Source organism: Schistocerca piceifrons, chromosome 6 (assembly GCF_021461385.2).
Source record: "Schistocerca piceifrons isolate TAMUIC-IGC-003096 chromosome 6, iqSchPice1.1, whole genome shotgun sequence".
Classification (NCBI taxonomy): domain Eukaryota; kingdom Metazoa; phylum Arthropoda; class Insecta; order Orthoptera; family Acrididae; genus Schistocerca; species Schistocerca piceifrons.
The window spans coordinates 577034892-577049043 of NC_060143.1; the positions used below are offsets into that span (position 1 = coordinate 577034892).

At 40.4% G+C, this 14152-nt stretch overlaps 1 protein-coding gene across 2 annotated transcripts in view; it reads right to left on the reverse strand.

The window, feature by feature from the left end:
* Window positions 1-14152, reverse strand: part of LOC124802649 (protein cornichon) — a 71335-nt gene that overhangs the window by 11028 nt on the left and 46155 nt on the right. For both annotated transcript variants that reach the window (XM_047263554.1, XM_047263553.1), the window contains exon 4: window positions 7404-7547. In XM_047263554.1, the coding sequence (XP_047119510.1) occupies window positions 7404-7547 (144 nt within the window). The remainder of the gene's footprint in view (window positions 1-7403; window positions 7548-14152) is intronic.

The window sequence follows — 14152 nt, forward strand, 5'->3', positions numbered from 1 at the left end:
AAATCGGCCGTGGTCCATTAGTATACGTAGGACCCGTGTGTCGCCACTGTCAGTGATTGCAGACCGAGCGCCACCACACGGCAGGTCTAGAGAGACGTCCTAGCACTCGCCCCAGTTGTACAGCCGACGTTCATAGCAATGGTTCACTGACAAATACGCTCTCATTTGCCGAGACGATAGTTAGCATAGCCTTCAGCTACGTCATTTGCTACGACCTAGCAAGGCGCCATTACCAGTTTATATTGAGATTATTATTTATGTACCGTCAAGAGCGATGTACACCGATTATGGATTAAAGTTAAGTATTCCAACAGCTACATACTTTATTTGCTAGACTCAAATCCTTTAACAGTTCCAGACCTCACGCCAGCCTGCGTGAGCTTAAGCGCGTGCCTTTCGGCTACCTCCGAGTGGCTTGGCTGTCTTGCCAAGTCACTACAGGAACAATGGAGGTTGTGTCAGCTGCTGGTTCTACACAACCAGTAAGAAAGCAGTGGGCAGATGATATGGTTGGAAGCATGAGATATCTTAACATTCTCACACCAGTAAAAAAGCAACATCCACCATGTGTTAAAAAAAAAAAAAAAAAAAAAAAAAAAAAAAAAAAAAAAAAAAAAAAAACCACACAGCTGGGTTCTCAGGCCCCACCATAACCATAACCTCAGTAATCACATCATATTCAGAAGAAATGCAAGATATTTATGACAACAAAGATATAAGTTTTACAGCTGTCCTATTCAGATGACACCAATGACACTAAAAACATATACTACAGACGACAGTAAAAAAACAGCCAGTGAAGATAATAATTAATTAAAATATTCCTTTTTGACATTTCTTTTTGTTTATCCTTTTATTGTCAAAATGTAGACAATGAAGCAGTGGCATAATTTTAGAACAGATGCATTTTTAACTTTTTAGGCAGATGTCTTACATTTATAAAAGTAGGAAATTTTGGTTACCGTATTTACTCGAATCTAAGCCGCACTTTTTTTCCGGTTTTTGTAATCCAAAAAAACCGCCTGCGGCTTAGAATCGAGTGCAAAGTAAGCGGAAGTTCTGAAAAATGTTGGTAGGTGCCGCCACAACTAACTTGTGCCGTCGAAAATATGTAGCGCTACACAGGCTTGCTCTGCAGGCACAAAGATAAATACTGGCGCCAAAACCTCTGCGTAGTTAAAAAAAAAAGTAAATACAAATTCCGTATTGTTCATCTTCGAATGTAGCAGCATTTCAATGTACTAAAAAAATCCGACTGGCAAGACTGTTGGGGTTTTTGTCAATATGGCTAACTCTATGATCTGAATTTTTTCCTACCTGTGAGAAGAGATGGTTGCTAATAGGAACTTTTATGAATTGTGAATCACATGCAGTATTCTCTTCACCATAAGAATAATACGAATATAAACATTTTGCGATGTATTCTTTCGTGTTTGCTGCTATCTAATTTAAATCCTATCTGCCTAATAAACTACGAAACTAGAGTGAGACAACAGCAAACGCGGAAGAATATACATATCATGTCATGTTTATATTCGTATTATTCTTATGGCTAATAGTGATACAGTCAGAAATGAAGCACGGCAATTGACTAGATTTTTAAATCTAATATGACTAATTTCTGTGCAACTGTAATGTAATGTACTAAAGCGGCGTCTGCAAAGATTTTCAAACGGGGAAAATTTTTCGCTAAACTCTCGTTCAGAACATCTTCTACCATACGCAATCTATTATTTGGTTCTTGTTGATCATTATCAAAGAAATCAGCAGTGTAAATAACAACAAATAGCAGTCTCTTGCCATTGTTTCGCTAATGAGACAATTCCTCTTTTTTTTAAAAAAAAAAAGCCGGGGTAGCGTGCAGAAAAGCAAACCATGCTGCGAGGGACGACAGGCCGTGAACACGCACTATCAGAAAGCGACAAACAATGCATCACACAGTACAGTAATGCATTTTCAGCTTAGAGTGACGTTAACATCTACAGCAAAGAAAATGGCACTTATCAGATCAAAGAAAAATAAGCAATCAATTTAAACCAGACGAAGCACGTGAAAAAGGAAGGGTACCCATATCATACGGACGGAGCGCCTGACGCATAGCAATGGCTACCTTGTAAAGCTTAACTGGCTTAACTGCTAAGCTTACGACTCGAACCAAACTACTGTAGTTGTGTCCTCATTCATTCGACCTAAATTGTGTCTCATATTAAAATGGACCAACTTTGTTTCGATTTGGAGGTGCGGCCTAAAACTTTTCTCTCCTCGTGAATTTCGAGTCTCAAATTTCAGGTGCGGCTTAGATTCGGGAGAATTTTTTTTCCCTTGATTTCGAGTCTCATTTTTCAGGTGCGGCTTAGATTCGAGTAAATACGGTAGTCAGAATATATTAAAAAGTTTCTGTCAAGGAGCCTCTTAAAAAAAAAATGAGAGTTTGTCTTATATTCAGGGTCATCTTATACTTGGGTAAATATGGTCTTTGGTTTGTACGCAGTACACATAGTAACTACACTGTAGAATTTATTTCACATTTTGTGAAATTTCCAACTGTTATAGCTTTAAGTTCACCAAAAGAATTGACGAACGCCCAGTTTTCAACCACCTGCATTACATAACTGGAGGTTTCTTTCCATGTAGCATACATAGAAGCAGAACAGTCACGAAACTAAAGAAGACCAAGAAAATGAAGAAGAAAGCAGGCCAAGAAAGGAAACCCTATTCAAGTCTTATGTTTGAAATGCTAAATCAATGCAATATTAATGCACCTAAAACTTACACACAGGACACAGATATACAACAAAAAGACAGACACATGCAATGAAAACCAAAGTGGCTTTCTTTCTGTAAGCAGCAAAATGAAACGGTACAGAAAATCTATACAAAATGTGGAAAATTTACGTTTTAGGATATATCAGTTATCACAGAACTTTATATTGGTTTCTCTAGGTATTTTGTATAACACAGTGACTAAAACATAACAGTACCATGAATACGGTGTTCTGAAATTTCTTTCCATAACCATAAAAGTGGCTTTGTATATCTGAGGATTAATTATACAATGGAAAATCCAGGATCGAATGTAACAATATTATGACAAGGAGAGTTGCTACTCACCATATAGCGGAGATGCTGAGGCACAGGAAAAAGACTATCACAAATAATGCTTTCAGCCATTAAGGTCTTCGTCAACAACACGTAAGAGGAAGTTGACATTAGGAAGAACAAAACTAGAGTTATATGTTGTGGAGAATGGAATTTTAGATCCTTTAATCAGGTAGGTAGGTTACATAATTTTAAAATGGAAATAAATAGTTAGTTATATACACTGGGCATTAGTGAAATATGGTGGCAAGAAGAATAGGAATATCATCAGATATACGAGACAGGCCTCAGCACTCAGACGTCAAGAAGAATGTAATACTTGCAACAACAAAATAGGTGTTAATAATAGATGTGAATATTACCAAGCTATCAGTTTAATAAGTTACAGCTACAAAATACTGACATGAATTATCCACACAAGAACGAAAAACTGGTCGAACCTGACATCCAGAGAAAAGGGGGGGGGGGGGGGTTGTTATTTTGTTGCTTGTCCTACAACTTTTAAGAGAAAGCAGAAGGTAGGTTACAGAAAGGCATATCTACATTTAGAGCATATGTAAATTCAGAGAAAGCTTCTTTTGACAATACTAATTTTTATATTTTGAAAGTAGCAGTCATAAAATATGGACAGCCACAGGTTATCTACAAATTGTACAGAAACAGGATGCAGTTGTACGAGATGAAAAGAAAGGTAAGGGAAACAGTAGTTGAGAAGGGAATTGGATGGGGCTGTACATTACCCCCATTTGTATTCATTTTATACACTGAGCAAGCTTTAAGGGAAACCAAGGAGAAATTAAGAAAGGAGATTAAAAGTTTGGGATGAGAAACAAAAACTTTGAAGTTGCTGATTAACTGTAATTCTGTCAAAGACTGCAAAGGACTTGGAAGAGCAGTTAAATGGAAAGAGTAGGATCTTGAGAAGAGGTTATATGACGAAAATCAACAAACGTACAATAAGGGTAGCGGTATTAAATCAGGCGATACTGAGGAATGTCTCATAAAATGAGACACTAAAAGTAGCAGTTTTGATATTTGGGCAGCAAAATACCTGACAGTAGCCAATTATTGGATACAGGTTTCCCACTTTAGGCAAAACACTGTTTTTCTTGTTACCTAAACATATTTCAACACCCCCTTCCCATCAACAGTGGGTTTTCTGTAAACGGTGAACATATTTTATGTTGTAACTGATCTAACAAAGTGGGGCCTAAAGACATTTTTCTTCATTTTTCCTTACCTTGATTCCACTTTACAAGGTTTTTGCACGACCATCTGCATGGTATTCTGCAATGACAGCTTCTCATCTGCAAACCGAATGATGTAAACGTAAATTTTATCAGCGAGTTAATAGCTCCCTCGAATTTTAAAAAATGTCGTGGCAAAATATTTTGCATATATATTTGTTGTAACTCATGTATTGTTGTTACATTTTATTCTTGTTTTACATTCTAAGAACTCTGCACATGCACATATTAAATTTACTTTGTATAATTTTGGTTTAACTAATACCTTTTCACTTTGCACAGTGCAGTGTAAATGATAATGTGTGTCCTAACCCCATCGACAGTCATTTGTTTCTGAGCGAGTTTAGCACTGAATTTTTGTTTTACTTTTATCTCTCTCTATTTGCATGTGTGGGTTTTGCCTTTTCTTTAAAATTACTTTAATGTGTTGGAATTATGTGCCTTTTGAGAGTGCAGTGTATTCATTTAAAACTTGTTTTCTTTCTGTATGTAGAAATTCTCTTCTACTGTTAGTTTGCGGTATAGGCTGTGGTTGGATTTCAGTATTTTTAAATCTTTTGCTGGTGTAATTGGGTGTTGGGTATGGGCTCTTAGTTGGTCAGCAAATGTGCTGTGGGTGCCGTTACTTTTTAGGAGTCTAAGGTGTTCTGAGTATCTTGTACTAAAATTCCTGCATGTTTGTTCTATGTATACTGTTTGGCAAGTGTTGCATGCGAGTTCATATATTCCTGATCTGTTGGATTTATCTGTGTTCTGAGTTTTTACTGTGTTGTGTTGTCTATTCTTAATCCTATTTGAAGTTGAAGTCCCTGCTTCTTCTATATGTTGCCTATTCTGTGGACAATTTTGCTGGTGTAGGTGAGTATGTGCCATTTGTGTGTGTGTGTGTGTGTGTGTGTGTGTGTGTGTGTGTGTGTGTGTGGGGCAGAGGGGGGGGGGGGGGGGGGCAGGCATGTGCTGTTGCACTGTTGCGTCTTGCATAGGGTCATTGTTTCTGTGGTGTATACGGTTTCAGGTGTGTGTAGTGCATTAATTCCTTTTCTGTTCACAAATTTGTTTTTTTAATTTCTCTATCATATGGGTCTTGTAACCCTTTTCCACTGCTATTTGTTTTATTGTGTTTAGCTCCTGTATGCAATTCTATTTGCTTATGAGTGTTCTGCTCAGTCTGTGGAGCATTATTCTGAAGCTCGCTTGCTTATGTGCCATTGTGTGGTTCAATAGATTGTGAATGGTGGTGCTCCTGGTTATCAGCTTCCTCAATGTTGTGAAGTCATGGGCATTGCTAAATTTTCTGGATCTCAACATGCAACAAACAAACAATACTCATGACTTCACAACATTCAGGAAAGTGACAACCACAAGTACCACCATTCCCAATCTATGAAACCACCTGGTGGCACACAAGCAAGTAAGCTTCAGATTCATGCTCCAAAATATTGAACAGAACACCCACAAGGAAACAAATTACAGACAGGGGGTAAACACAATAAAACAAATAGCAGTGGAAAATGGTTACAAGACCAATATGATGGAGAAATTAAAGCAACAAGTTTGTAAACAGAAAAGGAGCGAACACACACACACACACACACACACACACACACACACACACACACACACACACACACACACACAGAGAGAGAGAGAGAGAGAGAGAGAGAGAGAGAGAGAGAGAGAGAGAAGTAAACAAAATTCAAATTCAGTGCCAAATTCACTCGGGAACAAATGAGCGCCGACGGGGTTAGGACACGCAACATCCTTTACACCATATCGTGCAAAGTGAAAAGGTATTTGTTAAACCAAAATTATACAAAGTAAATTTAATATGTGCATGTGCAGCACTCACAGAATGAAAAACAAGAATGATGTGTAACAACAAAACATGAGTTACAACAAATATATACGCAAAATATTTTGCCACGACAAAATTACATTTTTAGAAACCATGTGAGGTGTTAACTTGCTGATAAAATTCACATTTACATCATCTGGTTTGCAGATGACAAGCTACCAGTGTGGGACTCCATACAGATGGTCCTGTAAAACTGATGTAAAATCAAGGCAAGAAAAAAACCAAATAAAAACTGTCTTTAGGTCTCATTTTGTTAGATCAGTTGCAACCTAAAATATGTTGACTTTTTACAGTTTTTCAAGAATCAAAATCCACTAACGATGGCACGAAAATACTGGGACATATTCAGGTATCAAGAAAAATAGTGTTTCGCATCAATGGCGGAACCTATATCCAATAATTTTAACTGCAAACATGTAAAAACTACAAGAGCTGCAAATCCAGGAGACGTCAATGGCCAAAGTACAGAGGTTATAAAATGCAGGCTTGTAATAGTAAGTAAAGTGTTCCTAAAAAGGAAATTTGTTAGTATCTAATGCAAATTTAAGTCTCTGAATTTCTGAGTGTATCATTATATAAGAGTGAAACATGGGTGATAAAAATTCCACAGAAGAAGAAAACAGATGTTATTGAAATGTAATGCTACAAGAGAATGCTGAAGATGAGCTGGGTTGAGTGAGTAATAATGAGGAAATTAATGAACTAGGGGAACTAAATTTATGGCACAACTTCCCTTCATTTAGTCATCAGTTAACAGGACACAACCTGAAGCTTAAAGGAATTGTCAACTTGGTGATGCGGTGGGGGTATAGGCTTGACTGCATAAGAAATTCAGACAGGTGTAGAATGCAGTAGTTATGCAGAAATGACAGTAGCTGCAGGTGACAGGCTAGCACTGAGAGATGCACCAAATGAGTCTTCAGACCAAAGAAGACAAACAACAACAAAATGAAGTGAGTACCTTTTATGTTCTTGGTCACCTATAGAATGTTACACAGTAATTTTCCTTGTAGTGAAATTTCTGACGAGCAAATACAGTTTTGACTTTAGTTACATACATTTACAAGCTTTTGATTTTTGGAAATGTAGAAAGCAGAATCATTTTATTCTGTAATATCTCTTCTTTCACTCTCTTTTTGTGTTTAACATAACACTGACAATTTACTGTTAACAATGTGAAGAAACTGATGTCTTTTACTTACCCATACAAGTAATAGAAAAATGATAATAAATAAAATGCGAGCTTAATCCAGCCTTCTTTCTGGCACCTGTTTAATACATCTGCATTCATTATGCTTGTGGGATCGTACAGCCCAGGGCCTGACATGACAGGACGAGTCCGGTACCTGAAAGTGATGAGTAACTGACTGTCAGTTTATATTTATGACTGTAACTAATTAAACAGAATAAAACAATTGCTACATAATACTGATAAAAGAGTAGCTAATCTTGAAACTTTTAACTTATTTAGCACTTATGTAAGAGCTTCAATTGCAGGAGTAATATTAGGGTTAGATCAGAAAACTTCGAAATCATTCTAAAGATCCAGGAGATGCTGCAAGTACAAAAACTTCAGCTTAGCTATTCCAGTAGCTTCAGTGTTCTGAACACTGGTCACTAAAATGTAGAAATAACCTAAGAAGTTCAGAAGCAATCAGGTAGTACAGGTGTAAGATGCAAGCAAGTGGAGCAGAAACAAAAGCATTAAGAAGCCCAAGAAGCTCTTATTTCTGAGTAGCAGTCGCAGGGCAGGAATGTCAGAACTGAGAGATGACTAAATGAAATAAAGTAGGGGATGCAAGCAGTTTGGACCACAGCCTCAACTGAGGAAGACACTAGGCACATAGTTGGCAATGATTCTCACACTAATGTAAAGTCTGTGTCACTCTTTCAGCATTATGATAACCTCTGGATGCTCTCAGTGGACTGTGTTAATTTGAAACTTCAAAAATCACACATGGGTGCAGCTGATGCATTCCCCCTGAATCAGTTGTGTCATACACAGCACAGATTACATCTGAATGTTCCTGGTAACAAGCTACTTGCTCAGCTAAGCACTACAGGAGCACCCAGTCTGGCCATAGAAATATCTGTCAATGATTTCCACTGTGATTCCAAGACCTTCTTAGGATAAATTCCTCCAACAGGACAGATCTACAAAACAATTATATTTACAGTTGAGACAGCCAATAGGGAGGGGGGACTGCAGCTTGGGCAAAGCGATAAATATTAAAGAATACTCATATTAGAAGCCTTATTAATGAATGTGATGAACTTCTAACATCCACACAAGAGAGCAGTGTCCAATGAATTGGGCTTAACAGAACATCACATTGAATTTACTGAAATAAAGTCAATACACCATGGTGGATAACAGCTAATATCACATTACTGTGTAACCTACAAGAAGAAAGTAGTAGTGCCTATACAGGGTGTCCCAAAATAATGTATACACTTCTTGAAATTGAATATCTCTTTAATTAAAGGAGATAAAATGCAGTTTTTGTGGGTAATTATTCAGAAGGCAATGAAAAACATAACATTTTCTTTTGTTCCAGGATTGTAAACATGGTGTTATGCTTGGCTCAACAGAAATGCTTGCTAAAGTGTTACAGGAAAACAGAGAATGTGAATGAGGTATGACAATGTTGGAGGGTAACAATTGCAAGAATCTGAGAAAACTTTGACATCAGAGGAACAGTACAAGATTTGAAGAAGGGACATTGCAGAGGAAAGAGATGTTCAGCAGTGATCCACGCACATACACAATCCCAAATAAATCTGCAAGGCAATGCTCTCAAGGGATTGCGACATGCAAATGCAATGTTCACAGAATTCAGTGGGCTCAGAAATTGAAGCCTTACATTCCAAGACTTTTCCATGCTCTTAATGAGGATGATTCCAATAGGTGAAGTGGATTTTGTGAGTGGTTCATTAACAGATGTGAAGAAGAGCAACATTTCCACCATCTAATTCTTTGGTCAGATGAAATGACTTTTAAACTAAATGGAACAATTAACTACCGTAAATGCGTGTACTGGGCCAGTAATAACCCATATGTAATAGAGGAAAGACCAGGAGTACGAGTGTAGTGCGGTCTGTCTTCTGGAAGGTTAATTGGACTGTACTACTTTGAAAACACTGTCACAGGTGACTCTTACTCAGAAATATTGCATACGATAACTCCTGGTCTTAATGACTTTTTTGAAAATGAAGATTATTGCTTTCAACAGGGGGGTGCACCACATCACACATTGATGTGAGGGTATTTGTCAGTTGTAAATTCCCTGCAAGATGGATAGGACAAAGAGGGAGTGTGGAATCTCCAGCTTGAGCCCCTGATTTAAATCCTCTAGACTTTTGTCACTGGGGTACTCTCGAAAACACAGTTTACACTGCAAGACCACAAACACTGGATGATCTTAGAGAGCAAATTGAGGAGGCCTGTGATGCTATTCCATTACGAACAATTGGGACACCCTGTATATGCAACAAATGGAGCTAGGTCTAGTCCCTTCAGGACAATGCATGTTGACCTGTTCTTTCAATGCTGTGCTACATCAGGAAACAAATGAGCAAATATTACTATAGAGCACCAGTAGGCCATATCTTGTGCTTCATAAATCAGGTATAGAGGGTTTTATTAAGGTTTTATTAAAGTTATGCATATTCAACTAGAGAAGATAGTACTGATCCAGGATATGTGAAATTTTAATTCTTCAGGCTTGTTCTCGCATGGTATTTTGACAGCGGAACTTGCTGTCTTCTTCAGGTGCTACCCAAGAATGGACCTTGGGTGGATCGAGTCCAGTATTTATGCCTGGATGGTACTGGGCACTCCGTAACCAGATTGTGTCGCATCGGGTGTTCCGTCTGTGGTCCGCACCTGCCAGGAACGGCTCCAATGGTACTCTCTGGCTTCTGGTGTTCCAACTGCCATCCACATCCAGCTCAACCATCCTCTGCGGGTTGTGGCTGTTGTCTGAGGTGTACCAAATTCAACCTGTAATGTCTGCTGCTCTGTCTCATGACTGTTTTCTCAGTATGCCCTTCTGTTTCTTGCAAAATCTCGAAGTGTCCTACGTTGAGTTTTCAGAGGCTCAAGAGCCGGAGCACAGGCAGTGCCGATACTGACATCAACTGTCACGGTTGATGAGATTCTCTCAATGGATTCTTTTATGACTCTGTTCCAGTATCTTGGGGTCTGTGTGATAATCTTTGTGTCACTGCAGATCATTGAGTGACCAAGTTCTAAACAGTTATTGCCTGTCTGAGCATGGTGTGCCCCTGGTGTTCTTTACACCTGATGTCTGTGGCTCTGGTCGTCTGGTCGATGTATGACATCCCACACTGACATGGAATGTTGTGAATACCTAGCTTGCGTAGCCCCAGGTCATCCTTTACATTTCCCAGCACTGTCCCAATTTTAGTGGGCAGGCAAAATACACTCTTGATGTCATGTTTCATGAGATACTGATCTTGGCAGAGATTGGTCCAACACGTGGCAGGTATGCCGCCTTCTTCGCCTCTTCTGGATCCTGTGGCTGACTGGCAGGTCAAAATGCATTTTGGATGTCTCTAGAGGAAAACCCATTTTTGCTGAATACTGACAAGAGTATGCGCGCAGTGGACTAAAGTTTTGAGCACTCCATTCTTCTGTGCTGAACGGTGGCAGCTATAAGCCAGTGTGAGCAGGTCTGTGGTACACTGTGCCCAAATGTGCCATCTGCTTTCCTCTTGACTATTACATAGGAGTTGTCCATCCTTCTCCAGTTCCATCATTATATTTGGGTGGTATGAATTCAGATGTTCCAGAAAATCATATAGCTTCTCCCTACCATAAGGCCAAATAAACATCCACACATCTGAAATAGCACTTAGACTGATATGTGGCCAATGTAAGTGCATCCTCTTCAAACCCTTTCATCAACAGGTTGACCACCACAGGTGACGGAGGAATGCCCATCACCACCAATTCCATTAGCTCACAAAATTGAGCTCCATATAGGAAGTACGTTGAGGTTAGTACATGACTGAATAAGGAGAGCCCCATCAAACTTCTCTCCAATAAAACTGAGTGAGTCATTGAGTGGCACTCATGTGGAGACACACACACCACATTGAAACTGACTATGATGTCCGAGTCCAAAATGTGTAGTTGCCTCAGCCATTGTAGCAAGTCCTCTGATTCCAAAAGTGGTGTGCATACTTGCCCATACGTGATGCCAACAACTTCTTCAGGTATTTTGCAGTAGGGTAGGTGTCCGTGCCAATATTGCCAAAGTAGGTTGAAGAGTAACCCCATTCTTGTGAACTTTGGAGAGTCCATACAGTCTGGGTGGTACTGGTGCTTTGGGATGCAGCTTCTTGATGACTTGCTCAGGCAGGCCCATCTACCTCAGCAGAGCACTGGTCTTTTTGTTCACTTTGTCCATGAGATCGCTTCCTATTGGTTTGTATCCAGGATCTTCCAGAAGTTGTTGCACCTTTCTGTCATACTCCATTTTCTTTAGGATGATTGTGGAGTTCCCCTTGCCTGCTGGCATCCCCACAATGCTGTCAACCTCCCGGAATTGCCTGATTGCAACCCTTTCACCACCTGAGATGTTGGATTTGGGTGGCTTGATCTTGGTGAGCGTCCTGCAGGTCACTCAAAAAATCTTTTCAGCCACACTGGAAGGTAGCGTGTTGGCTGCTTGCTCAACTGCACTGATACAGGCTGCGACAGGAGTCACTGCGAAGTTGAGGCCCTTGCTGAGTGGGATCAGACTGCAGACAAAACACCCAACATGGTGTGGACCGGTTACAGAAGGCCCAGTAAGAAACAGAAGTGGACACCAAGGAAACAGCCATGTGACAGAGCACCAGACATTACACATTGGCTTTGACACACCTCAGGTAACGACAACCACACCTAGAGGATAGTCGACTTGTGTGAAGACAGCAGTCTTAACACTGGTGACCAGAGAGGACCACTGGAGTCATGCCTGGCAGGCGTGGACCATGGACAGAACACTCGATGCGGTGCCGACCAATTATGGAGTGCCCAGCATCATCGAGGCATAAATATTGGACTTGATCCACCCAAGGACCATTCTAAGGTAGCACTTAAAGAAGACAGTGAGTTATGGCACCGAAAGCAAGTTACGGCTTCAAAATACCATGTGAGAATGACGTGAACATCTGGCAGAGATCCTGATTATTCTACATGTGAAACTATTGATGTCTAGGTTTGGGTTATTTCCCCACAGTAAAATTCCTTTGGGAGACTGAATAATGACAACTCGCAATTTGTTTTTTGGACCCAACTATCGCCATTGTTTGAATATTAAAAACAATACTAAATTTTTTATCTCACTACAGTTGTTAAATGCCAGACAGCTGCTGCCCATTCAGGGCAGAGGAGGCAAGAAGACATGCTGCTAACCCCTCAATGGGCCCAAAATGCTGAGGTGCCCTCTCTTAGAGACAACAGCAAAAACATTCTTCACGAATAAACCATAAGACCAGATCAGTTGCAGAGACATTGTTCAGTAACGCAAGGGGTAGTGAGTCAGGAAGATTAAGAGTTCACTGCAGGGCGGCTAGGTTTGGACAGTCCAGAAAAATGTGGACCACTGCCAAACAGGGACCACAATGACAGTGGGGCAGATCCTCGCTGCAGAGGTGATAACCATGAGTCAGTCAAGTATAGCCAATGTGGAACCAGCAAATGATGATGGAGTACTTTTGAGAGGTCCGCATGGAGGACCTCCACTAACTCAAAGTCTTCTTTATAGTCAGAAGTTCGTTTGACGAAGTCAGAGTATGCCATTCCACAGTCCAAACCCTAAGAACTTGGCAGCATAATACCAATCAAAGGTTTGGTGCCAGAATATCAGTCCCAACAGGCAGCATGTCAGTAGCCAATTTGGCCAGCTTCTCAGCAAGTTCATTCCCCATGATCCCAACATGGCCCAGTGTCCAGAGCAAAACGGGACTCCTGGGTAGTTAGGAGCAAGTGGTGGCAAGGTTCACACTAGTAAAGAGCTTGAAAGGTGCTCCACGAGTCTCTACATGAGGATGATCTCATTGGTGCAGGAACGGATATGCTCAAGAGCACAGGAGATGGCTACCGACTGCAGCCATCTGGCAAGGAGCGGAGTTCATTACATCCTGCATCAATGTAAGCAAAACCAGTGTGACCAGTAATCATCAACCAATCAGTACAGGCTTCTTCTGAACCCCAAAACAAGCCGAGAATGGAGAAGAATTGGCAGTGGAGGGCCATCAGGTGGTGCCGAGTCTTTCGGGCATTCTGATAGGTCAAGACAGAACTGTGGATGTGGGACACACCATGGAGGTGTGTGTGAACAGGCCTGGAGAAGAGGTGGTAGAGAGGAAGCTGGAGTTCTGGAAAATGGGATCAGATGCAGATGTTGATTGTAACCTCAAACTTGGATCACTGGTGTTAGAAGTGGATCTCTGTACCTCAAAAGAGGAGACAGTAATTCAGGTGCTCCACAGAGCAGTGGATGTTTTATGCATAATCAATCAACTGTTGTTGGCACAGAACTTGCAATGGTGTGACACCTACCTCTGCTAAGAGGCTGATAATGGGACTTGGTTGGTTGGTTTGTGGGAATGAAGGGACCAGATTACTACGGCCATCGGTCCCTTTTTCTACGGACACGAAACACCCATAAAGAATAAAAATGAACAATGGAGACGACACAGGACAATAAAGACTCAGACAGAGACCAGACAAAAGGAATTAAAATAACACAGAGTCTGACAGTGATCGGCCAACCATAGAGACAAAAAAGGAAAAGCCAACCACCAAGAAACGCACTGAAAAACCCAGTCTAAAATCGTAGGCCAAAGGCCAGACTCGACACAAAGTAAGGACAAACACTTAGATCATGACAAAAGCCCCTGCACAAATAAAATGTAAAACTAAGCCTGCCATGGC